The following is a 24,067-nucleotide window of genomic DNA, read 5'->3' as shown; positions in this document are numbered from 1 at the left end:
GATTTGTGCAGAGTAATTGTTCTGGGCTTTCATTAAATGTCTAAGCTGACAGGGCCTTAAATGCAGTGTAGATGGAGCAAGGAATTCTGAGCCGCTGAAAACCCGCAGCATTTTCATCCCGTCTGAACACAGCCTGAGGCCCCATGCACATGACCGTGCCCCTAATCACAGTCCGTGAGTACAGGCACGGCCGGCCGCGGACATCCACCCGCATTTGTGAACCGTGCTTCCATATAAAGTATGGGAGCACGGTCCGTAAAAAAACAAAAAATAGGACATGTCCTATCATTTGCGGAGCCTTTCTACGGCATTGTTCAAATCTCATCCACTTTACTGATACTTTATTATGCTTTCTGCAACTAAATCGGTTGCGGAAAATCTGCAGTATTTACGCTACGTGTGAACCCGGCCTTGCAGTGCACTTATGGTTTTCCAAATCAACAGAGATTAGCACAGCTATTTCTACGTATGTGTGATTATCTATTTGTATAATAGGAAAGATAAAAATGATGGATCCATGTTTTGGTTTGACTTTTTTGTGGATGAAAAGGTAATGTTTTTAATTTTATGACAGACAGGTGTAGGATAAAGTCCTGTACATGTATGTAAGTTTAAAATGTGTGGCAATAGCAATGCTATGATGGTACAACTATTGGGGTTGCAGTAGCAACTCCCCACTGTCTGGGGCTCCCTGAAACATAATAGAAGCCTTATATCTAGGCAAGTAGAGACCAATCATACGAACTACACAATGATGTAATAGAGCTGAGCCTTCTCAATGCAAGTGAATTATTTTTTTTGTATATTATATGTAGCTCATATAAAGTCTACAGTCATCCATGGCAGAGGCGCAGTCCAGGTATATTTTGAGCACGGAAGCAGCAATGTATAACTGTAAATACAGATTCCATCTCAAAGTATTACACCCTAAATTTGACACTTATTTTTTTTCCTGATCCCACGGAATGTGTATTTTGAATAATTGTAGCCAAATTAACCATTTTTAATGCTAGATTTTTTTAACACCAAAAAATGACTTGAAGAAGCTCTGTCACCGCATTATAAGTGGCCTGTATTGTACATGATGTGATCGGCGCTGTAATGTAGATTACAGCAGTGTTTTTTATTTAGAAAAACGATCTATTTTCACCAAGTTATGATCTATTTTTTCGTTTTATTCTAATGACTTTCTTAATAGACAACTGGGCGTGTTTTACTTTTGACCAAGTGGGCGTTGTGGAGAGAAGTATATGACGCTGACCAATCAGTGACTAATCAACGTCATACACTTCTCTCCATTCATTTATTCAGCACATAGTGATACTGTGTTCTTCACTATGTGCAGTCACATACATACATACACACACACATTAACGTTACTGAAGTGTCCTGACAGTAAATAGACATCGCGTCCAACAAGGACGGGATGTCGGTAACGTTTGTGTGGGACTTACAGCAGAGCAAGCGTAATCTCGCGAGATCTCGCTGTAAATGACAGCACAGCGTGTTCTCGGTGTGCTGTGTGAGTAAGTCACACACACGTTACCGAAGTGTCGGGATTGTGAATAGACATCGCGTCCTGGCTGGAGGTGATGTCTATTCACTGTCAAGACACTTCAGTAACGTTAATGTGTGAGTATGTGACTGCATATAGTGATCCTGCGTTTTTCACTATGTGCAGAGTAAATGAATGGGGAGAAGTGTATGACGCTGATTGGTCACGGATTGGTCAGCGTCATACACTTCTCTCCACAACACCCACTTGGTAAAAAGTAAAACGCCCAGTTGGGTATTAAGAAAGTCATTAGCATAAAGCTAATATAGGTCATAACTTGGTGAATATAGATCGTTTTTCGAAATAAAAAAACACTGTTGTTATCTACATTACAGCGCCGATCACATTATGTACAAGATAGGCCACTTATAATGTGGTGACAGAGCCTCTTTAACTATTGCAATATACCTTCCTAGACCAATATATTTCTTACCCAGTGAAATTAAATGGCACATTATCAGAATGATTGAAGTCAATGTTTTTCCTGTAATCAAAAGACAAACTAAAATGTTTTTTTTTTATAATACCCACGTTTTCATACATACTGGTATTTACTTGAATCAAAAAAAGATGATTTCATTATCATTTTGTTACTTCCACTATTGAGGAATTGTCTATTCAATATATTTCAGAAAAGGAATATTGACTCAATGCAGGTTACATTGTACCTGTTCATTTCATTTTTGAATAGCAATGCTGGATCTCTGAAAATTAAATTGGAAGAATTGTGCATAGTTTTAGCCATGATGCTCTAATGGTGTCTTTCATGTCTCCTGGGTTTGTCCTTATGTAGGACAGGCAGATTGGAAGACTTCTTGAGACTACTACTCCTTAGTGCTCTCTTCTGTATTCTCTGCTCATGGGCACTCCAAAAAAATCCACTTCTTGATTGCTACTTCACAACAGGGGCTCCTGAGAGCTCACTGCAAACAGACCAGAAGATGCTTCATTACCTCTCGAAATGAGCTCTGCCGCTCAGGGCCGTCGGCAGCTGACAGAAGTAATACAGTGTGTGTTTCTCTGTTGTTTTCCTTCTAACTTCCTATCATACCTTCTAAGTCCCCAAAAGCTCTTATGTTAAAACCCGGCGGCAAACTTAAGCCTGGTTATTGGAAAGTGCAAGCAGTAAGAAAAATCACTGTTCATAACATTGATGCAAAAGTACATAGAAAAATAATGAAATTATAGTGTAGCATAAGGCTAGGGCTGCGACAGAGGTCGTGCGTCTAAAGATCGCTGTGTCGCACTGCGTAGATCGCAGTAATGACAGTGACTTTGGCCATCTTGCGACCCACAAGTTGCCTTGACCGACGCAATAAATCCAAACGTTGCAACGCGGCCACATTCACTTACATTACTGCGATGTATGAAGCGTTTCACAGCAATCCTAATTTGCTGTGTAGCCCTAGCCTTGAAGTTATATTCCCACAGGTCAGATATGTGGAGGAAAAGTCTGCGGCGTGTTTGACCTAGAACCCACAGGGAATTCTGTCCGCACCAAATCATGGTGCAGATTTTCGATTGGATTTGCTGCTGCAGAAAGCAGAGCCGCGGGGGAAAAAAAACCAAAAACCTCACTGGTCTTGCCATAGCCACGTGTGGTCTCTGCAGCCAGCCTTCTGTGATGATGCAACAGTCAAATGGGATTAACCCCTTAATGACCAGCCTATTTTAGACCTTAATGACTGAGCCATTTTTTACGTTTTTCCATCGTCGCATTCCAAGAGCTATAACCCTTTTATTTTTGCGTCGACATAGCTGTATAAGGTCTTGTTTTTTGCGGGACAAGTTGTACTTTTTAATAGCACCATTTTGGGGGACATATTATTTATTGATTAACTTTTATTAACTTTTTTTTGGGGGGGGAATAGAAAAAACCCTGAAATTTCGCCACTCTTTTTCGCGTCTTAAATCAACGGCGTTTACCGTGTGATATAACTAACACCATAACTTTATTCAGCGGGTTGTTACAATTGCAACAATACCAAATTTATATAGTTTTTGTATGTTTTACTACTTTTACACTGTAAAAACGCTTTTTTTTCAAAATTATTTGTTTTTGAAGAGCCGTAACGTTTTCATTTTTTCGCCGATGCGGTTGTATGAGGGCTTCTTTTTTGCGGGAAGACTTGTAGTTTTTATTGGTACCATTTTTGAGTAGATGCGACTTTTTGATCACTTTTTATAAAAAAAATTTAAAGTCAGGATTCACAGAAAACAGCAATTTTTCCATAGTTTTTTATTACATTTTTTACGGCGTTCACCGTGCGGGTTAAATAATGTTATAGATTTATAGTCGGGGTCGTTACGGACGCGGCGATACCAAATATGTGTAACTTTTTTACTTTATTTTGGTTTTTTAATATTAAAGCATTGTGTAAGGGGAAAAGCTGGGTTTTTCATTTTTTTTTCACATTTTTTTTTTCATTAACTTTATTAAACTTTTTTTTAACTTTTTTACTAGTCCCACTAGGGGACTATAATATGCGATTCTCCGATCGCTATTGTAATACACTGCAATACTTTTGTATTGCAGTGTATTACTGCCTGTCCGTTTAAAACGGGCAGGCATCTGCTAGGTCATGCCTCCGGCATGATCTAGCAGGCAGTCGCTCCAGGCAGACCTGGGGGCCTTTGTTAGGCCCCCGGCTGCCATTAGAGACACAGACACTCGGCTCCCTCCCTCTCTCCAAAACCACATAGATGCGGTGCACGCTATTGCGCACCGCATCTGAAGGGTTAAACGGGTGAGATCGATACTAATATCGATCTCACCCGGCAGAGCAGGGACGCTAGCAGCCCTCAGCTGCCTCTAGCAGCTGAGAGCAGGGAGATTTGACACTGCTCTGTTTACTTTATCCTGATGCAGCGCCGTGAAAAGGCGTATGCATCAGAATAAAGCCCTTTAGTGGCCGCCGTTAAAAGGCGTATTGGCGGTCACTAACGGGTTAAACCTCATCCAAGGACGCCAGCAATATGGAGAACAGCCGGGGGAACAAGGAGCCATTGCTATGGCAATGCCAGTGAGGTAAATACTGATTTAAATTCAATTTAAACAGGAAAAGTTTTTTTATTTTTTCAGATTTTCAACATTTTTGCAGCGGATTCGCAGTTTTTCCGCTGCAAACTCAATGGGAAAATTCTACAGCAAAAGTGCAATGATTCCGCAGCATAAATTGACATTTTAAAATCTTATACACTTTGCTGCTACTTTAATACGCTGCAGATTTTACTTACGCAAATACAGACAGAAAATCTGCCGCAAATACACCCTGTGTGAACATAGCCTAAAGGTGAAATACAGTTCTGTTAATAAGCATTGTTTATTCAGTTTTCACTTAATCTATCACTGAGGAGTTCCATGACTACATAGAAATTCAAGGCCTAATGTCAAAAAAGCCTTAGAAGATTGTAAGTAACTGTTGTAAAGTGACCTGGTTGAATGATACATGCATACAAACATGTTGACTGTTATTTTAGAATGCTGTGGACTAAGGCTTTGTTCAAACAGTGCAGATTTGCTGCAAATTTTGCACGTATTATTTTGAGCCAAAACTAGGTATGGAACCTAAACCAGAAGAAATACAGTTAGGCCGGATTCACAAGAGCATGTTCAGTCCGTGACATACCGCCAGTATGTCGGCCGCATTTCCCGGACTGAACACAATGCAGGGAGCCGGGCTTCTAGCATCGTAGTTATCTATGACGCTAGGTGTCCTTTCCTCTCTGCGGAACTACTGTCCCGTACTGAAAACATAATTTACAGTACGGGACAGTTTTCCCGCAGCGAGGCCTAGTCATAGATAACGATGATGCTAGGAACCCGACTCCCTGCAGTGTGTTAGGTCCGGGAAATGTGGCCGACATACGAACCGTATATCCTGGACTGAACATGCTCGTGTGAATCCAGCCTTAGGTCCAGAATTATTTGGACAGTGACACAAGTTTTGGCATTTTAGCTGTTTACCAAAACATATTGAATATATAGTTATATAATCAATATGGCTTAACCCGTTAGTGACCGGCCCATCGTGTTTCTACGTCGGTCACTAACGGGCCTTATTCCGATGCCATAGACTTTTTACGTCGCGGCATCGGAATAAGTAAACAGAGCAGGGAACTGTCAGATCTCCCTGCTCTCAGCTGCTAGAGGCAGCTGAGGGCTGGGAGCGTCCCTGCTCTGCTGCCGTGTGAGATCGATATTAGTATCGATCTCACACATTTAACCCCTCAGATGCGGTGCTCAATAGCGAGCACCGCATCTGAGTGGTTTTGGAGAGAGGGAGGGAGCTCCCTCTCTCCCCCACCGACACCCGGCGATACGATCGCCGAGTGTCTGTGTCTCTAATGGCAGCCGGGGGTCTAATAAAGGCCCCCAGGTCTGCCTGGAGTGAATGCCTGCTAGATCATGCCGCAGTAATACACTGCAATACAGAAGAATCGCATATTATAGTCCCCTAATGGGACTAGTAAAAAAGTGAAAAAAAAGTTTAATAAAGTTAATTTTAAAAAAAAATGTGAAAAAAATGAAAAACCCAGCTTTTCCCCTTACAAACTGCTTTACTATTAAAAAAACAAAATAAAGTTAAAAAGTTACACATATTTGGTATCGCCGCGTCCGTAACGACCCCGACTATAAATCTATTACATTATTTAACCCGCACGGTGAACGCCGTAAAAAAATTAATAAAAAACTATGGAAAAATTGCTGTTTTCTGTGAATACTGACTTTAAAAAAATGGGATAAAAAGTGATCAAAAAGTCGCATCTACTCCAAAATGGTACCATTAAAAAATACAACTCGTCCCGCAAAAAACAAGACCTTATACAGCTATGTCGACGCAAAAATGAAAACGTTATATCTCTTGGAATGCGACGATTGAAAAACTTAAAAAATAGCTTGGTCATTAAAGAGGCTCTGTCACCAGATTTTGCAACCCCTATCTGCTATTGCAGCAGATAGGCGCTGCAATGTAGATTACAGTAACGTTTTTATTTTTAAAAAACGAGCATTTTTGGCCAAGTTATGACCATTTTCGTATTTATGCAAATGAGGCTTGCAAAAGTACAACTGGGCGTGTTGAAAAGTAAAAGTACAACTGGGCGTGTATTATGTGCGTACATCGGGGCGTGTTTACTACTTTTACTAGCTGGGCGTTGTGTATAGAAGTGTCATCCACTTCTCTTCACAACGCCCAGCTTCTGGCAGTGCAGCACTGTGACGTCACTCACAGGTCCTGCATCGTGTCGGCACCAGAGGCTACAGATGATTCTGCAGCAGCATCGGCGTTTGCAGGTAAGTCGATGTAGCTACTTACCTGCAAATGCTGAGGCTGCTGCAGAATCAACTGTAGCCTCTGGTGCCGACACGATGCAGGACCTGTGAGTGACGTCACAGATCTGCACTGCCAGAAGCTGGGCGTTGTGAAGAGAAGTGGATGACACTTCTATACACAACGCCCAGCTAGTAAAAGTAGTAAACACGCCCCGATGTACGCACATAATACACGCCCAGTTGTACTTTTACTTTTCAACACGCCCAGTTGTACTTTTGCAAGCCTCATTTGCATAAATACGAAAATGGTCATAACTTGGCCAAAAATGCTCGTTTTTTAAAAATAAAAACGTTACTGTAATCTACATTGCAGCGCCTATCTGCTGCAATAGCAGATAGGGGCTGCAAAATCTGGTGACAGAGCCTCTTTAAGGTCCAAAGTAGGCTGGTCATTAAGGGGTTAAAGTGCAGACTTTCCGCTTTAATTTGAGGGTATTCACATCCTAATTTGAGGAAGGGTTTAGGGATTACAGCTCTTTAATATGTAGCTGCCTCTTTTTCAAGGGACCAAATGTAATTGAACAATTATCTCAAAAGCTATTTAATGGACTGCATGGGCTATTCCCTCGTTAATCCATCATCAATTAAGCAGATAAAAGGTCTGGAGTTGATTCCAGGTGTGGCATTTGCATTTGGAAGCTATTGCTGTGAATCCACAACACGAGGTCAAAGGAGGTCTCAATGCAAGTGAAACAGACCATAGTTAGGTTGAAAAAAATGAAGAAACCCATCAGAGAGAGAGCACAAATATTAGGAGTGGCCAAATCAACAGCACATTCTTGAAAAAAAAGAGCGCACTGGTGATCTTGTGAACTCCAAAAGGCCTGGACATCCACAGAAGACCACAGTGGTGGATGATCACAGAATCCTTAACATCGTGAAGAAAAACCCCTTCACAACATCTACCTAAGTGAAGCATTCCTGGAAGTATTATCAGTATCTAGGTTTAAAGAGAAGACTTCATGGGAGCAAATACAGAGGGTTCACCACAAGGTGCAAGGTGCAAACCATTAATCAGCCTCAAAAATAGAAAGGCACCACATATTGGCATATCTATGGAAAAAAAAAACATTTTCATTCTGCAACATCGAGTGCACACTAATTTCTGAAAAACACCTACGGGGTTAACATGCTCACTACACCCCTAGATGAATACCTTGAGGGGTATAGTTTCCAAAATTGGGGAACTTCTGGGGAGTTTCCACTGTTTTGTTCCCACAGGGGCTTTGCAAATGCAACATAGCGACCAGAAACCAATCCAGCAAAAATCTGCACTCCAAAAGCCAAATGGTGCTCCTTCCCTTCTGAGCCCTACTGTGTGCCCAAACAGCAGTTTATGACCACATATGGGGTATTGCCGTATTCGGGAGAAATTGCTTTACAAATATTGGGGTTCTTTTTTTTTCCTTTATTCGTTGAGAAAATTAAAAATTTGAGCTAATGCTACGTGTTATTGAAGAAAAAGGATTGTTTTTATCTTCACTACCCAATTCTAATAAAAATCTATGAAACTCATGTGGGGTCAAAATGCTCACTACACCCCTAGATGAATTCCTCAAGGGGTGTAGTTTCCTAAATGGAGTCACTTTTTGGGCATTTTCACTGTTTTGGTCCTTCAGGTGCTTTGCAAATGCGACCTGGCCTCCACAAACCATTCCTGCTAAATTTGAGCTCCAAAAGTCAAATGGCGCTCCTTCCCGTCCTTGCCCTGCCGTGTGTCCAAACAGCCATTTATAACCACATGTGGGTATTGTTTTACTCGGGAGAAATTGCTTTATAAACGTTGCAGTGATTTTCCTCCTTTAGTCCTTGTGAAAATAAGAAAAAATTAGCTAAACCTACATTTTCTTTGAAAGAATGTAGATTTTCATTTTCACGGCCTAATTCCAATAATTTCTGCAATAAACCTGTGGGTTCAAAATGCTCACCATACCCCTAGATAATTTCCTTGAGGGGTCTAGTTTCCCAAATTGGGTCACTTTTGGGGGACTTCCACTGCTTTTGCACTGCGAGAGCCCTTCAAACCTGACATGGTGCCTAAAATATTTTCTAATAAAAAGGAGTCCCCAAAATCCTTTAAGTGCTCCTTTGCTACTGAGGCCGGTTCTTCAGTCCATTAGGACACACGGGCCACATGTTGGATATTTCTAAAAACTGCAGAATCTGGGCAATAAATATTGAGTTGCGTTTCTCTGGTAAAACTAAATGGATTAAAAATGAATTTCTGCAACCAAAAAAAAGTGAAATTTGTAAATTTCACCTCTACATTTAAGAAACTTTCTAAATGCTGTTTTGAATATTTTGAGTGGTGACTTTTTTAAAATGGGGTGACTTATTGAGGGTTTCTAATATATAAGACCCTCAAAGCCGCTTCACAACTGAACTGGCCCCTGTATAAATAGCCTTTTGAAATTTTCTTGAAAATATGAGAAATTGCTGCTAAAGTTCTAAGCCTTGTAACGTCCTAGAAAAATAAAAAGATGTTCAAAAAAACAATGCCAATCTAAAGTAGACATATGGGGGATGTTAATTAGCAACAATTTTGTGTTATAACTGCCTGCCTTACATGCAGATACATTTAAATTTAGAAAAATGCAAATTTTTGCAATTTTTCGTAAAATTTTGGTCTTTTCACAATTAAATACTGAATGTATCAATCAAATTTTGCCACGAACGTAAAGTCCAATGTGTCACGAGAAAACAATCTCAGAATCGCTTGGATAGGTAAAAGCATTCCGAAGTTATTACCAGATATAGTGACACATGTCAGATTTGAAAAATGAGGCTCTGTCACGAAGGTCAAAAGTGGCCAAAGAGGGAAGGGGTTAAAACCCCTTGATCTAATTTCAAATGACCGTGAATAAAACAAAATATTCCATAAACCATATAGGGTGACATAACTTGGTAGATATCTGTGAACTTTGTGCATTTGGTGTATTTAAAGGAAGACCGCATTTATTAAGACAATTCGACCAAAATTTCTACATGACATTTCCAACTGTCAGGCGCTGCATATCAACAGACTTCAAAACGATGTTTGTTTTAGTATCCTACGCTAAGGAGCATGTAACAGAATTTTAAATTCCATGTGGCAAATCTCCACAAGAGGAACGTTTCCCCCTAAAAGTCACACAGTAGAAAAGTACAAATGCATGAGAGCTTGTCACAACTGAATGGAAGGTAATCTTGTCCTGAGAAAATGAATGTTGCAAGATATTCACCTTCAGATGTTAAAAAATCAAATTAAAACCATGCTTCAAAGGGGTTTGCCCGTCGGGACATGTATGGTAGTTACGGAAACGGCGTAGCTCGCAAGCTACGCTGTTTATAGATTACATGGTCGGAATGTAAATGTACTAAATGTTAACAGTTTCAAACTTTATCCTGATAAATAAAATCGTCCAAGCTACAGCACTTATGTATTTAACAGGTTCCCGACCGCTGGCCGTAAATATACGGCCAGCGGTCAGGGTCTCTAAAGTCCGGCGTATAGTATATATACGGCCGCACTTCAGAGACTGTGCACGCGCGATCGCGTGCACACAGCTCTATGCCCTGGCTGTTGCTAACAGCCATGGGCACTGGGCAGAATGTCAGGGGTCAATCTTTTGGCCCCTGAACATGTGATCGCTGTGACAACCAATCACAGCGATCACATGCATTTCTGCATAGAAAACAGTGTGCACGCGATCGCGTGCACACAGCCCTGTGCCCTCGCTGTTACCAACAGCTCTGGGCACTGGGCAGAGTATCAGGGACCAATCTGATGGTCCCTGATCATGTGGTCGCTGTGAAAACCTATCACAGCGACCACATTTGTTTTATTTTGACTTTTCTGGCAGTAAATCTCCTGCCTCTTTTCTTCTCCTCAAACATTGTTTCAGTTTGAGGAGAAGAAGAGACTCGAGAGAATTGCTGCCAGAAGATTACAGTGAAAAAAAATACAGTTACACTAAAACATTCTCTGTATAGATAGATTTCTATCTATCTATACAATCTATCTATCCATCTATCTTTTTTTCTATCTATCTACCTTTCTTTCTTTTATTCTATTAGAATAGGCAGGTAGGGAGTATATAATTATATATATATCCACATATATATAATATATATAGCAATAGCGGTTTATTTTTTTGTTAGCGGTAGTGTAGATATATATAGCAGTTAGTTTGTGTGTTTTATAAAAAAAAAAAAAATTTGTTTAGTTAGTGTTAGTTACGTTATGGCGAGGAAGTTGTTTAGCGCCGAGGAGGCATACGCCATGCTGTGGTCTGAGTCGGAGACCGCATCAGAGATGGCGTCCGAGATGGAACCTGTTTTAGGTAGTGACGATGACAGCGTCACTTCAGGTTCATCTTCAGGGGACGTTGTCCCTGATGCAGTCGAAACTGCAGAACATGAAAGCGCAGGGCCAAGTAGCGCTGTAGCACGGGACAGCCTGGTCCCTCCAGTCCAGGCTCTTGTATGGGCACCTGCCCCATCTTTTGGGCCTAGAATCCACGGATTTACGGCCACTCCTGGCATAACCGTGGACAATACAAATTTTGTCCAAATGGATTACTTCCATTTATTTATAACGGACGACATCCTAAATCAGATTGTCCACGAAACAAATTTATATGCCACTCAATATATAAGGCAGAAACCTTCATCCACCCATGCCAGAGATTGGACGCCCACCAATTTGCAGGAATTAAAAATTTTTTTGGGGCTCACCCTAAATATGGGTATTGTCAAAAAGCCCTCCATTAGGTCTTACTGGTCAACAAGACCCGCCCAAGCCACCCCAGTATATTCTGCAGTAATGCCCAGGTCTCGTTATGAGACAATAATGAGGTTCCTCCACTTCAATGACAACGCACAGGCCCCCCCAAGTACCGATGCAAACCGGGATCGGTTGTTCAAAATAAGACCGCTAATAAATTCCCTGAATAATTTATTTCTGCAACTCTACACCCCTGAGCAGAATGTAAGTGTGGACGAATCCCTCCTCAACTTTCATGGCAGACTCAGCTTTCGCCAATATCTACCTTCCAAAAGGGCAAGATATGGCGTTAAGCTCTACAAATTGTGTGAAAGCGGGTCAGGATATACCACCGCCTTCAGGATTTATGAAGGGCGGGACCGCACAATAAATGTTCCTGGATGCCCCCCTGATCTTTCCACCAGCAGTAAGATTGTGTGGGAGATAATGCAGCCTCTGCTTCACAAAGGGTACCACCTGTACTGTGATAATTTTTATTCCAGTGTGCCCCTGTTTAGGCATTTGCATGCTGCAAGGACTGGGGCATGTGGTACCATGCGCAAAAACAGAATTGGTTTTCCACAGCAATTAGTGGGGAAGCGCATGGTAAAGGGGGACTCCTGTGCTTATGCATCTGAAGAATTGCTGGCGGTCAAGTTCAGGGATCGCAAAGATGTGTATGTGCTAAGCACGATTCATACCGCAGGAACAGTGGCAGTGAGGGAAAGAGGGGCAACATCGGACAAGCACAAACCAGTGAGCGTGTCCGAATATAACAAGTACATGGGGGGGGTGGATTTAAGCGACCAGGTTTTACAGCCCTATTTAGTAAAACGCAAAACTAAAACCTGGTACAAAAAGGTGGCCATTTATTTGTTACAGGTGGCCATCCACAACTCATTTGTGCTCTATAAAAAAAACAGAGGCAGAGACACATACCTGGATTTCCAGGAGAAAATTATTGAAGGCCTCATTTTTGATGTTCAGGACACCCGAGAATGCCCCCAGTCTGAGGATGTCACGCGACTGACTGAAAGACACTTCATCAGTCGGATTCCCCCAACAGCAACCAGAAGCAACCCCCAGAAAAAGTGCCGCGTCTGCAGAAAAGACGGGCACCGCAAAGATTCCCGATATTTCTGTCCCTCATGTCCCTCGCAAGCAGGCCTGTGCATTGAGCCATGTTTTAAAAAATACCACACTGTTCTGAATTATTAGATTTTAGTTAATTTGTTGAAAATATATTTGCCCTACATTACGTTTTTATTTTTCCCCTGATTTTACTCCAAGGGTGAGGGAGGGAATGGGTGGGGGGTGGATGTCATGTTTGATGTTTTCTAAAGTTCATCTGCTGGAGAGCTCCATTTGCATTAACCTGAAATTTCTTATTTTAGAAAACCCCAAAAAATAAATTCCCATTATACCCCTAGATGAATATTTTGGGATTTCTGCTTCAAGAGCAGATATTTTGGAAGTGTTATAGAAACTCTGTTGAGTTTTGTAAAACCAGCTTTGAAAAAAAGCGATTTGTGAAATAATCTTCTTCTATCCTCCGCCCTCCTACTTCTCTATGTGATAAATAAGGCCACATATTTGGTATCCCCGTGCACGGGAGAAGTGGCAGAATGTGAACGGAGATTAATTTTGACCGTGGTCTATACCGTGTGTGAAAAATGCTGGTATAAACTGACGCATTTGCTAAAAAATTGCTAATTTTATTTTGATCCATCTTATTCAAGAAACTTTCAGAAGAAAACTGGACTGTCTAAAAATATGATAAACCCCTTGAAGGAAACCTTGTGGGGTCTACTTGTGTGAATGAAGTCGTTTATGGGGTGTTTATAATGTTTCAGCAGCATTACGCCCCCCAGAAAACAGTATGCTGCTATAAAATCAAGTGCAGAATTCCTGGACCGAAAAGGCCAAAAAGCCTCCTTTTATGCCAAGCCCTGGCACATGCCCGTGAATAAAGCACACATATTTGGTATCCCCATGCACGGGAGAAGTGGAAGAATGTGAAATGCGATGAATTTTGTCCGTGGTCCATTTTGTGTGTGAAAAAGCTAGCATAAACTGGCGCAATTGTTAAAAAAAAAAGGTAATTTTATTTTGTTCCATCTTATTCAAGAAACTTTCAGAAGAAAACTGGACTGTCTAAAAATATGATAAACCCCTTGAAGGAAACCTTGTGGGGTCTACTTGTGTGAATGAAGTCATTTATGGGGTGATTCTAATGTTTCAGCAGCATTAGGCCCCCCAGAAAACAGTATGCGGCTCTAAAATCAAATGCAGAATTCCTGGACCGAAAAGGCCGAAAAGCCTCCTTTTATGCCAAGCCCTGGCACATGCCCGCACAGTGAATAAGGCACACATATTTGGTATCCCCATGCACGGGAGAAGTGGAAGAACGTGAAAGGAGATGAATTTTGTCCGTGGTCTATACCGTGTGTGAAAAATACTAGCCTAAACTGACGCATTTGCTAAAAAAGTGCTGATTTTATTTTGTTCCATCTTATTCAAGAAACTTTCAGAAGAAAACTGGACTTGCTAAAAATATGATAAACCCCTTGAAGGAAACCTTGTGGGGTCTACTTGAGTGAATGAAGTCATTTATGGGGTGTTTCTAATGTTTCAGCAGCATTAGGCCCCCCAGAAAACAGTATACGGCTCTAAAATCAAATGCAAAATTCCTGGACCGAAAAGGCCAAAAAGCCTCCTTTTATGCCAAGCCCTGGCACATGCCCGCACAGTGAATAAGGCTCACATATTTGGTATCCCCATGCACGGGAGAAGTGGAAGAATGTGAAAGGAGATGAATTTTGGCCGTGGTTCATACCGTGTGTGAAAAATGCTAGCATAAACCGACGCAATTGTTAAATTCTTGCATTTTTTTCCAATTTTGCCCACTTTAGTGAAAAAAAAAAAAATGATATATACTGACAAATGCCACTAAAACAAAGCCCTATCTGTCCTTTAAAAAGAGTGTAAAATTCAAAGATGAACTTTATTCACCTGCTGAGTTATAGTCATGTAAAGAAGCGCATAGCAAAATTGTGAAATTTGCTCTGGTCATTTAGCTGTAAAACAGCCTAGTCCTTAACCGGTTAAATAAATCCTTACAAAACATGGCCAATATTTTTTAATGGCCTTAAAGGTGAATAATTTAAAGTTTTTAATGTGTTCCTTTTGAAAGCAAAATAGATTTTAGTGTCTTCTATTACTACTTCTACCACACAAGCATATGGATTATTTTGACACTTCATAAGTAACAGGATCGGGTGGTTATTTGTCTGTTTTGATCTACAGTGTTACAGACACTTGTTTGTTGTGTGAAGTGAACCTTTATAGAAATGTAAGTGCAGATGTGTAAAGCTCTGCCATATGGAGACCTGTGATCTAAATCTGTAGATGTTCTAAAATGATAGATGACCACAATTCTGTAATAGGAATGACCGCAGCAATGGGTGAAGGTTTTTTAATACTGATCATGAGAGGACTTTCAGAAACGTAATAACACATTTTCAAATATGTAAGTTTATTGTCCAACCCATGACTTTAAACACCAACGTTGAAATTACTATATAAATAAATAAATAAAATAACATAAGGGCTGCCTAAGGCTCAATCTGTTCCTCTTAGCTCCAGCCTTGCTCACTTCATCCTGTCTGTTGAAAGGCCATGGGGAGGCCCGGGCTCATTTGATCAAACTGTCAAGGAGCCGCTAGAGCTAAAAGAAGGCCTCTCGTGCCTGGGGCGAGATCGAGACAGCATTCAATTTCCAGCCCCGTTTAATTTCCGTGTCGCTGCCGGGCAGCTTTGGATCTGAACTCAGTGGCTCTGTGCCATCCAAAAATGGCTTGTGGGACTCTCCAAAGGATAGAGTGCTGAAATTGCTGCTATAAATCAGCATCCCCTCCTGACTTGGCAGGAGCTGGAAGTTCTGGCACTGGCACTCTGCGGCTGCTTTGAGTCCCATTAGCAGGTTTTGCTGTCAGCTTGGCTCCGGATAAAACCCTCCTCTCCTATCATCGTCTAGTACCCCTGCAGACATAAAATCTGTGCCAGGCTGAACAAGTCTCTCCACCTTTCTGCAATCCCATGCCAAACTCAAAAGGGGTGAGATCCGGAAAGAGAGGAGGAGAATGTGGGGGAGTGCCTAGAATCCGAAAATCTGTAACAAAGGCTGCTAATTACATTCTTTCTCTATCATTTAATGAACAAGAGCTTTGAAAATTGCAAAGGAATCCACAGAGCTGAATAAAAAGCCCATGGAGATGATGTATAGGCCTCACACCGGACCAGTTCCCTGTAGAGAATCTTGAACATAACATGGTTTTTAAGCATCTGACACAGGGGTTTTGTTTACAGACATACAAGTGTGCTAATAAAATTTTAAATTATAGGTTTTGACTTTCACGTGTTTGAGAATTGAGTTTGCACGAATCTATGGCATACAAACTGTATTTTCTGTATGGAAAGGGCAGCTACCTAGCAACCGCTATGTGCCTAGGTTTCTAGTCTCCATTCTTGCTGCCGGGAGATTAAACACGCGCATAAAGTACCACATAGTGAGATACTTTTCCTCTATAGGATATTGTAGATGAAGAGGCAGTGTAAGGCCCCATGCACACGACCGTGCCCGCAATCACGGCCCGCCATTGCGGGCACGGCCGGCCGCTGACTGACAGCCGCATTTTCGGGCCGTGCTCCCATACAAAGTATGGGAGCACGGCCCGCAAAATGCGAAAGAACGGACATGTTCCATAATTCCCGGAACATTTCCACGGCACTGACACCCTTCCGTAGTGCTACGGAAAGGTGTCAGTGTTCAATGAAAGTGAATGGCTCCGTTTTTGCGGACCACAGTTGCGGTCCGCAAAAACTGAGGTTTTTTGCTGTCGTGTGCATGGGGCCTAACATTGTGGCTGGTAGCTTTTATTCTGTACTCCGACCACACTATAGTATGATGCAACGGGAACAATGCTAAACAAACTGTAAAGGAAAGATGACATATAGGATACAAGCCGGAACTTTAAAGACAAATAACATTTTATTTTAAAAAAATTTAGATCTGGATATGTGTTACTGTTATGGCTCCTATTTGAGTTCTCCTTTATAGTCTGGATCAGTGACGGCTTCTTTGGCTTTAGAGAAAGATTTAAAACCAAAAAGACACTGAAATTTGATGGACTTCCAAATATCAGCCATTTGTTGCATTAACATATACTACGGAGAGGGCTGAATGTAAGAGGGAAGTCGTGACATTGTAAGATGGCAACCATGCATCTACTATGCAGGAGATTGTTATGAAATCTGTATTTTTGCTTCAGAAGCGGGCATTTATGCTCAGGTGTTGGGCAGACTAGAACTTTCCTGGGAAGCGGTCTCATTAATTGGACCTCAAAAAGTGTTAAAGAGCAATTTCAGCAGGGAGACAAAGTACCCTCTTAAAGGGTTATTTGCGTCACAAAAAAATGATGGCATATTGCTAGAATTTGTCTTTACTTTAACTGGTGGAGGTTCAACTGCCGGGATCCCTACCAATCTCGACCTTACGGGTCAGTTCACATGTTGCGTAAATACTGCGGTTTTTCCGCAACGGAATTCATTGCAGGAAAATCTGCAGCAAAGTGGATGAGATAAAACAGATATTATCCACACGCTGGGTAAATACTGAGCGGAAAAACCGCTCAGAAATTGACCTGTGGTGCAGAGTTTTATTCTGCAGCATGTCAATTGTATTGAGTAAGCGCTGCTTATTTGTTGCGGGTTTTCCCATTAAATTCAAGGAGGAGGTAAATCCCGCAACAAATAGCAGTTGTTGCATTTTTTGTGGCGGGCTCGCAGCGATCCTGCTACAACGAAACTCAGAAAAAAAAATAATCTCATACAGAAGTCTGTATTCCTCCCTCCAGCGCAGCCTCCTGGGATGACATTTGTTGCGATGTGACCGCTGCAGCCAATCACAGGCTGTAGCAGCGGTCACATGGGATGAAACATCATCCCAGGAGGCCGGCCTGGATGACGTCAGAGGGCCGGCCTCCTGGGATGATGCTTCATCCCATGTGACCGCCGCTGCAGCCAATCACAGGCTGCAGTTGTCTTCTGGGATGAAACATAACTGCGGCTAAGTGCTGCTGTTTTCCACAGCGGACATTCCGGGCGAAAATCTGCACCACAGTTTGGTGCGCTTTTTTGCCTGGAATTCCCTCCAGCGCACAGTGCTTTTACAAAGCGTATCCGCCCCGTGTGAACTCAGCCTAAAGGGGTCTGCGCTGCGGTTCCTTCAAAGTTTTAAATGGAACTGTTCTGCAGCTCCTTGCACGACGAGTGCCCGGGAGCACCGATGTGCAGAGAAAAACAGTGAAGTGGGCTGCAGGGCTATCCAGCGATGGGTGCCATCTAATTTTTCCCTTGTACCTGGCAGCATGGTTTCATACACCAGCAGCCCTTCTACTCAATTAAATCTTCATAAGGATTATTTTCCCAGAAAACAAACTTTTAGTATGGAATTTATCAACCTTTCAATGCCCCGTACCTTGTCCGTCCCCCCATCAAGCAATTAATGCTCACCTTATCGCTCCACTTCTCTCCTCCTGGTCACCTTAGGCTCCCTCAGCATGCAGCGGCTCATACAATGTACTGATGCCAAGCATCGCCAGGACGTTGTATGTGACGCATCATGCGGAGGGAGCCTAAGGGGAAAAGGTAGGTACAAGTGAAGAGGTTAGGCGAGTATACTTATTTTTTATTTTATGCCCGATGGAAAGAAGGGAATGGATGGTGCACGTCTGCGTTCATTGCGCCACAATTGGGGACTACACGGGCGGCCGAAAGATGTGACACATTTATTAAGAGTTGTTTGCCTCTTAATAAATGTGTTGCATCTTACTCCAAATTTCTTTATATTAAGACTGGCGTATAAAATGCCAGCGTTAATAAATTCCCCACCTTAGTTGCTACTAAATATTTTTATACAACTATTTATATATAACTTTATTACTACCAGACAATAGAGTACAAAAGTGGAAAACACTATAACATAGTGCTTATCATCCGTAGCGGCTACCTGTGAGGTCTCAATACATAATTTGCATCCACCTTACAAGGCACCTTAATTTGAGTCTGTCACGTTCTAAACATAAGGCGTCCCAACTTGAACCTGCGAAGGGCGGGTTTTGTTTACAGATCGAGGGGGCAATTAGCTTGTGCTTTACAAACATTCTTGGTGGAATTAAAAGGCGATTGGCACAACTAAGCAAGTAATCCTTTTACAAGCTTTTCTGAAGGAGGCCCACCGGGCTGTTTACTGTTTAGTTTCTCCTCTGGGAGTGTTAACAGGGCCCTTTGGAAACTCCAGGTAATTGAGGCTCTTGTCTTTTACGGAGAGCTCCCAGAGCTGTCATCAGATGCTATTCTGTACATTTCTTTACCTCGATATTTTGACAAGGGCTTTTGTCCCGATGACAACAGCTGCGTGGGAGGCAGAGCTAAAGGACTTTTTTTTTTTCATCTTCTTTGTGCAGGCCTTTTTCTCCATTGTTGACATTCCTCCGGGCAAAGCTTGTGTGCAAACTTGTTGTGTAACTTGTGTTGTTTTCTCAGACCTTTTTTGCCCTGTAATGAAGCACAATAAACTTCTCAACTTCTTTATAATGCAATTTCCAGAATAAGCCCATGCATTCCCCTGCAGGTCAGCTTGAGAGAGCTATTGAAGAATTGTGTTTTGTTGTTTTGTTTTGTTTTTTTTTTAAAGCTGGCCATGAGATTTTTTTTTTTTTTTTTAAACATTGTTGACCATGAGATTTAAACCAAGTCCTCCGACTATACTTTTACTTTCCACCTATGCAGAGAAAAATGTTGCCAGATGCAGAAGGGAGAATGAAAACGTCCATGTTATAACTTGCATTTAGCTACTAAGTAAATGATCACACTGACGTTACAAATTACAATACATTGTACTTGACCGTGTCATTTATCTTTATTTTTTTTTGCATAAATAAGTATTACCATTTATGGCCAAAAGTCATGAAAAAGCACAAAATAGTATGTTTTGTCTAAAAACGATGTGTGGCCAGCTGTAAACTTTATAGATTGTGCTACTGATAGTTGAACTGCACATATACCTTTTATTGACACCATCCTAAGTAAACTGTTCCTATAGAAACTCCCTACTTACTTTGTCAGTCTACTTCATGTAAGCAGTCATTTGCTTGATTCCACTTACTGGCAAACATGGAACCCGAGAAGACCGATACAGTGTACACTTTTTATGATGGGAATATATTGTGCCCATAAACATTATGTGGAACTTCTATTGTTTTTATTCATCAAGAAACTTGATAACCCCATTGAATTGCACTCATCCAAATCTTCTGTTTGTTTAGCTGTAACTACTGTGGCTTATCCGCACATGAGTTTTTGCTCTTTTGTCTCATAGTGTTGTGAGCAACTTCCTAGCCTCCCCTATATAAAGTGGCCTGTGTCTCTGTGTCTGTCAACACCAGTGAGAGAGCGTATTGTCACAGGAGGGGATTTCAGCTGTGAATGTAGTAGTGGCGGAGCCATTGGTTAAAGTGTGTGTTGGCAGTGTAACCGAGTGTAAGCTCACAACTTCAGACCTTTTTTACTAATACTTTCTCACTATTGTTTGTGTCTGGAACTGCATGTGTAAAAAAAGAATAGTGTTTTTAGAATGCGTTCATTCTCTACGAAATGATTCCTAATTCATAAAGTTAGAGTAAAAAATAATAATTAAAGTCCATCTGCCATCAGACTATGCTGCTCTGTATAATGGCAGCATAGTATAGGGACAAATCTGCTTTCCTATTGGCAAAAGCGGCACAAAATAATATTATGCCGTTTGGCTAATAGGATCATTCAAAGAATACACCAGACTCCTAGTTATAAATTCCAGTGTATTTATGAGGGAGCGGTCGCCCCGCCTCTCCTGTTGTCCTTACAGTCATTGACGGGCTTGTATATGGAGATACACATCAGCCAGCCGTCAATCACCGCCGAGAGTCTTGGGTGAGCTCTCTCCTCATGAATACACCGGACTTATAACTGAGTCCAGTGTATTCTTTGAATGATCCTATTAGACAAACGGCACAGTATTTATTTATTTATTTTTTGTGCCGTTTTGACTAACAGGAGAGTGGATCTGTCCCCATATTACACTACCCTTATATAGGGCAGGACAGTCTGATGATAGCTCCACTTTAACTATACAAGTTTTAGATAATTGGTTTCTTTATAATGGAAAATTATATTATATACGATTTAAAAAATAAAAATTTAAATGGATGAACGTGATCTGCGGTCCAATTAGTTATATTCGTTCCAGATATGACTAGAGCTTATATAATATAATCATGAAGGCTGGCGCTAGACTAGACTTTGGTTTGTTGTGAGCAATAATTTGATGGCCATAGGATTGCATTAGGCTAGGGCTACTTATCGAACTACAAATAATCACCGTGATATCGCCTGTGATAAATCGCTGTCCATAGAAATTCATTGTGTAGCTTGAAAATCTCTCCGGACAAGTGTTTAGATCTAAAATGCCAGCATGTAGCAATTTAAAGGAAAAATTGGTCTCAAATCTCTGGACTGGAGCAAATTTGAAGAGATTTTGAAGCTACTTAATGCATTCCTATGGACAGAGATTTATTACACGGATACCACAGCAATTTTTGGTAGTGAGATTAATACGGTGTGTTTAGCCCTGGCCTACTGTATTCCTATGGACCGCAATGTACGGTTTATTACAAAACAAAAGTCTAGGTATAGTCCCAGCCTATATAGGTATGGTCAAAGATGTCTTGGTACAATAATGCTATAGTAAGTATTTCATGTTTATTTCTTGCCTAAAATGAGGAAGTGGTCCAACATAGTCATTCCAAGTTATAATCATTACTTCAATACGCAAAGACAGGTTAGTGTCCTCAGCACGGAACAAGAAAACTTCTGTCCATAGACATGCAGTCAATATGTAATGCAGTTTTTGGGGTTTTGACATCCAATGCACTTTAAAATTAGTCTATAGCATACATAGGCAAATATCAAATGAATGTGCTTATGTAAATCATTTATTATTAGTATTTTGATTTCTTTGCTTCTTTTTATTACAGTGCGACAGTGAAAGTGATATCGACGATAAGGTAAGACTGCAATGTATTCTTTGTAAAAACTTTATTTAATACCTGGAAACTTGAGCCAAGATTTTTAGTTACAAACTTGTTTTATGGTGTTGCGACAGTGATGGAAAAGGCTTTCCTAGTCTTCGATAACATGAATGGATCCAGTTTTTAGCGCTAGACATACGGCTCCTGCACAGGTCTGTAATATAGCCATGTGCACAAACCCTAAGAGAAAAAAATACACAGACCTCTCTCGTGTAAGTGTTCCCCATATTTCACAATGGGACTTAAAATCTCATTTCAGTGAACTGGATCTAGAATTAGAATTCCAGCGGTAACATTCGTCATAATTTCATCAGATCACACAAGATTGCTCCTGCTGCAACCTATGTAATAGTACATTTTCGAGAATTTCACCATATATAATTCTAAAATTCTTCAACTAAAGTGGTGCACAATTTTAAACATTTTGTCAGGCACAATCTCTACTAAACTACTATATACAATAAGCCAATTAATAAAACTAAATGCCAACTCCTATAAGTCTATAAAGCACCAAAAAACTGTCAATTACAAAGAAATCGAAGTGGTTTAGTAATTAAACTTTACTAGGGTGCCCGTAGACAAAGCGGCCAAGACATTGGTAATTGGCAGGTGAAGCGCCTGGATTTTATGTGCTTCACCTGTACTTGTTGCAATGCGCGGTAAATCACCTGCATTTTTTTGCTGCGCAGTAAACTACGTTCATTTTTTTCTTCGCGGTTGCAACGCGGCAATTTATAGGTCGCAATTTATATTGATTATCTTAATCAAACAGATACCATGTATGATAGTCATTGTGACATGATACGATCAACACGGTTCTTATCCTGGTCAGGTTTTGCCTGTGTGGGGGAATGGAAATTACGGAGATTTTCAAATATGTGTTTGTATTGTACTAAAATATAAGCAAATTTTTCTTGTTGTTGTCTAAATTATTTTAAGCAAGCAGGTGAACCTATTATAGGGGTTGCCTCTTCACAGAGACACAGCTAAGGGTATGTTCACACGAGGGCGTCCGTAACGGCTGAAATTACGGGGATGTTTCAGCCTGAAAACATCCCCGTAATTTCAGCCGGAACGGCATGTGCAGGCGCTTGAACGCCGCGTCCATTACGGACGTAATTGGCGCTGCTATTCATTGGAGTCAATGAATAACGGCTCCAATTACGGCCAAAGAAGTGACAGGTCACTTCTTTGACGCAGGTTGTCAGGTTGACGCAGATGTTTGTCAGCGCTATTGAGGCGCTATTTTCGGACGTAATTCGGGGCAAAAACGCCAGAAATACGTCCGTAATTAGTGCGTGTGAACATACCCTTATTTTGCTAGGTGAAGCTGCTGCCATCCAGACATTTAGGAACAACCCCTTTGAGAATGGTACATGGTCATATGTTACACTTAGGCGTCATGCACACGACCGTAGTGTTTTTCTGGTCCGCAAATTCCAGGACCGTGTTCCGTGAAATGTCATCCGCAGTTCATCCGTATGTCCTCCGCAGTTCATCCGTATGTAATCCGCAAAATGCGGATGAAAAATAAAAAGAGAAAAATAGAGACCTCCAGCTCACCTTGTGTAGCAGATTTAGATCATCTCGCACGGATCCTCGTGTCGGCACACGGTAGGTAGACAGTAATAGAAACAAGAGGATTTGGATCCAGCGTGGATTAGTGGAATAAAATGGAACGAAGTTCCAAGTTTAATGAAAAAATTCTATTAAAAAAGAAAAACATCAGCCATGACTAAGGACGCGTGTAGCGTCTGAAACGCGTAGGCTTCATTTACTACAGATATTTTTTCCTCACACTACCAGGATTGCACTCTCTCAAGCTTCCATCCTGTTGTTTTTCTTTTTTAATAGAATTTTTTCATTAAACTTGGAACTTCGTTCCATTTTATTCCACTAATCCACGCTGGATCCAAATCCTCTTGTTTCTATTACTGAAAAATAAAAAGCCTAGGTAAAACAGGATGACGACAGAACTCATTCCCGGTCGTCGCCTAGCAACACTTCCGCAAATCCGCAAAACTGCGGATGACACACGGAGGTGTATCCGCAATTTCCACGGGCCCATTGACTTCTATTGGCATGTCCGCATCGAATTTGCGGGCCGTAATAAGACATGTCCTGAGTTTCTGCGGCACGGATTTGCGGACATGCGGAGACCCGTGAAAACACGGATAGTGTGTATGGGCCCATAGAAATGAATGGGTCCGCAATTCTCCCGTGGATTTGCGGGGGAATTGCGGACG

The 24,067-nt window shown here is 41.3% G+C and overlaps 1 protein-coding gene across 12 annotated transcripts in view; it reads left to right on the top strand.

The window, feature by feature from the left end:
• Nucleotides 1–24,067, top strand: part of FBRSL1 (fibrosin like 1) — a 539,464-nt gene that overhangs the window by 386,419 nt on the left and 128,978 nt on the right. For all 12 annotated transcript variants that reach the window (XM_075832783.1, XM_075832773.1, XM_075832754.1 and 9 more), the window contains one exon: nt 21,768–21,797. In XM_075832783.1, coding sequence (XP_075688898.1) covers nt 21,768–21,797 — 30 coding nt within the window. The remainder of the gene's footprint in view (nt 1–21,767; nt 21,798–24,067) is intronic.

The sequence above is a fragment of the Rhinoderma darwinii genome, chromosome 1 (genome assembly GCF_050947455.1).
Source record: "Rhinoderma darwinii isolate aRhiDar2 chromosome 1, aRhiDar2.hap1, whole genome shotgun sequence".
Classification (NCBI taxonomy): domain Eukaryota; kingdom Metazoa; phylum Chordata; class Amphibia; order Anura; family Rhinodermatidae; genus Rhinoderma; species Rhinoderma darwinii.
Note: the sequence above shows the minus strand (reverse complement) of the source record. Positions and strands in the feature narration are given on the sequence as shown.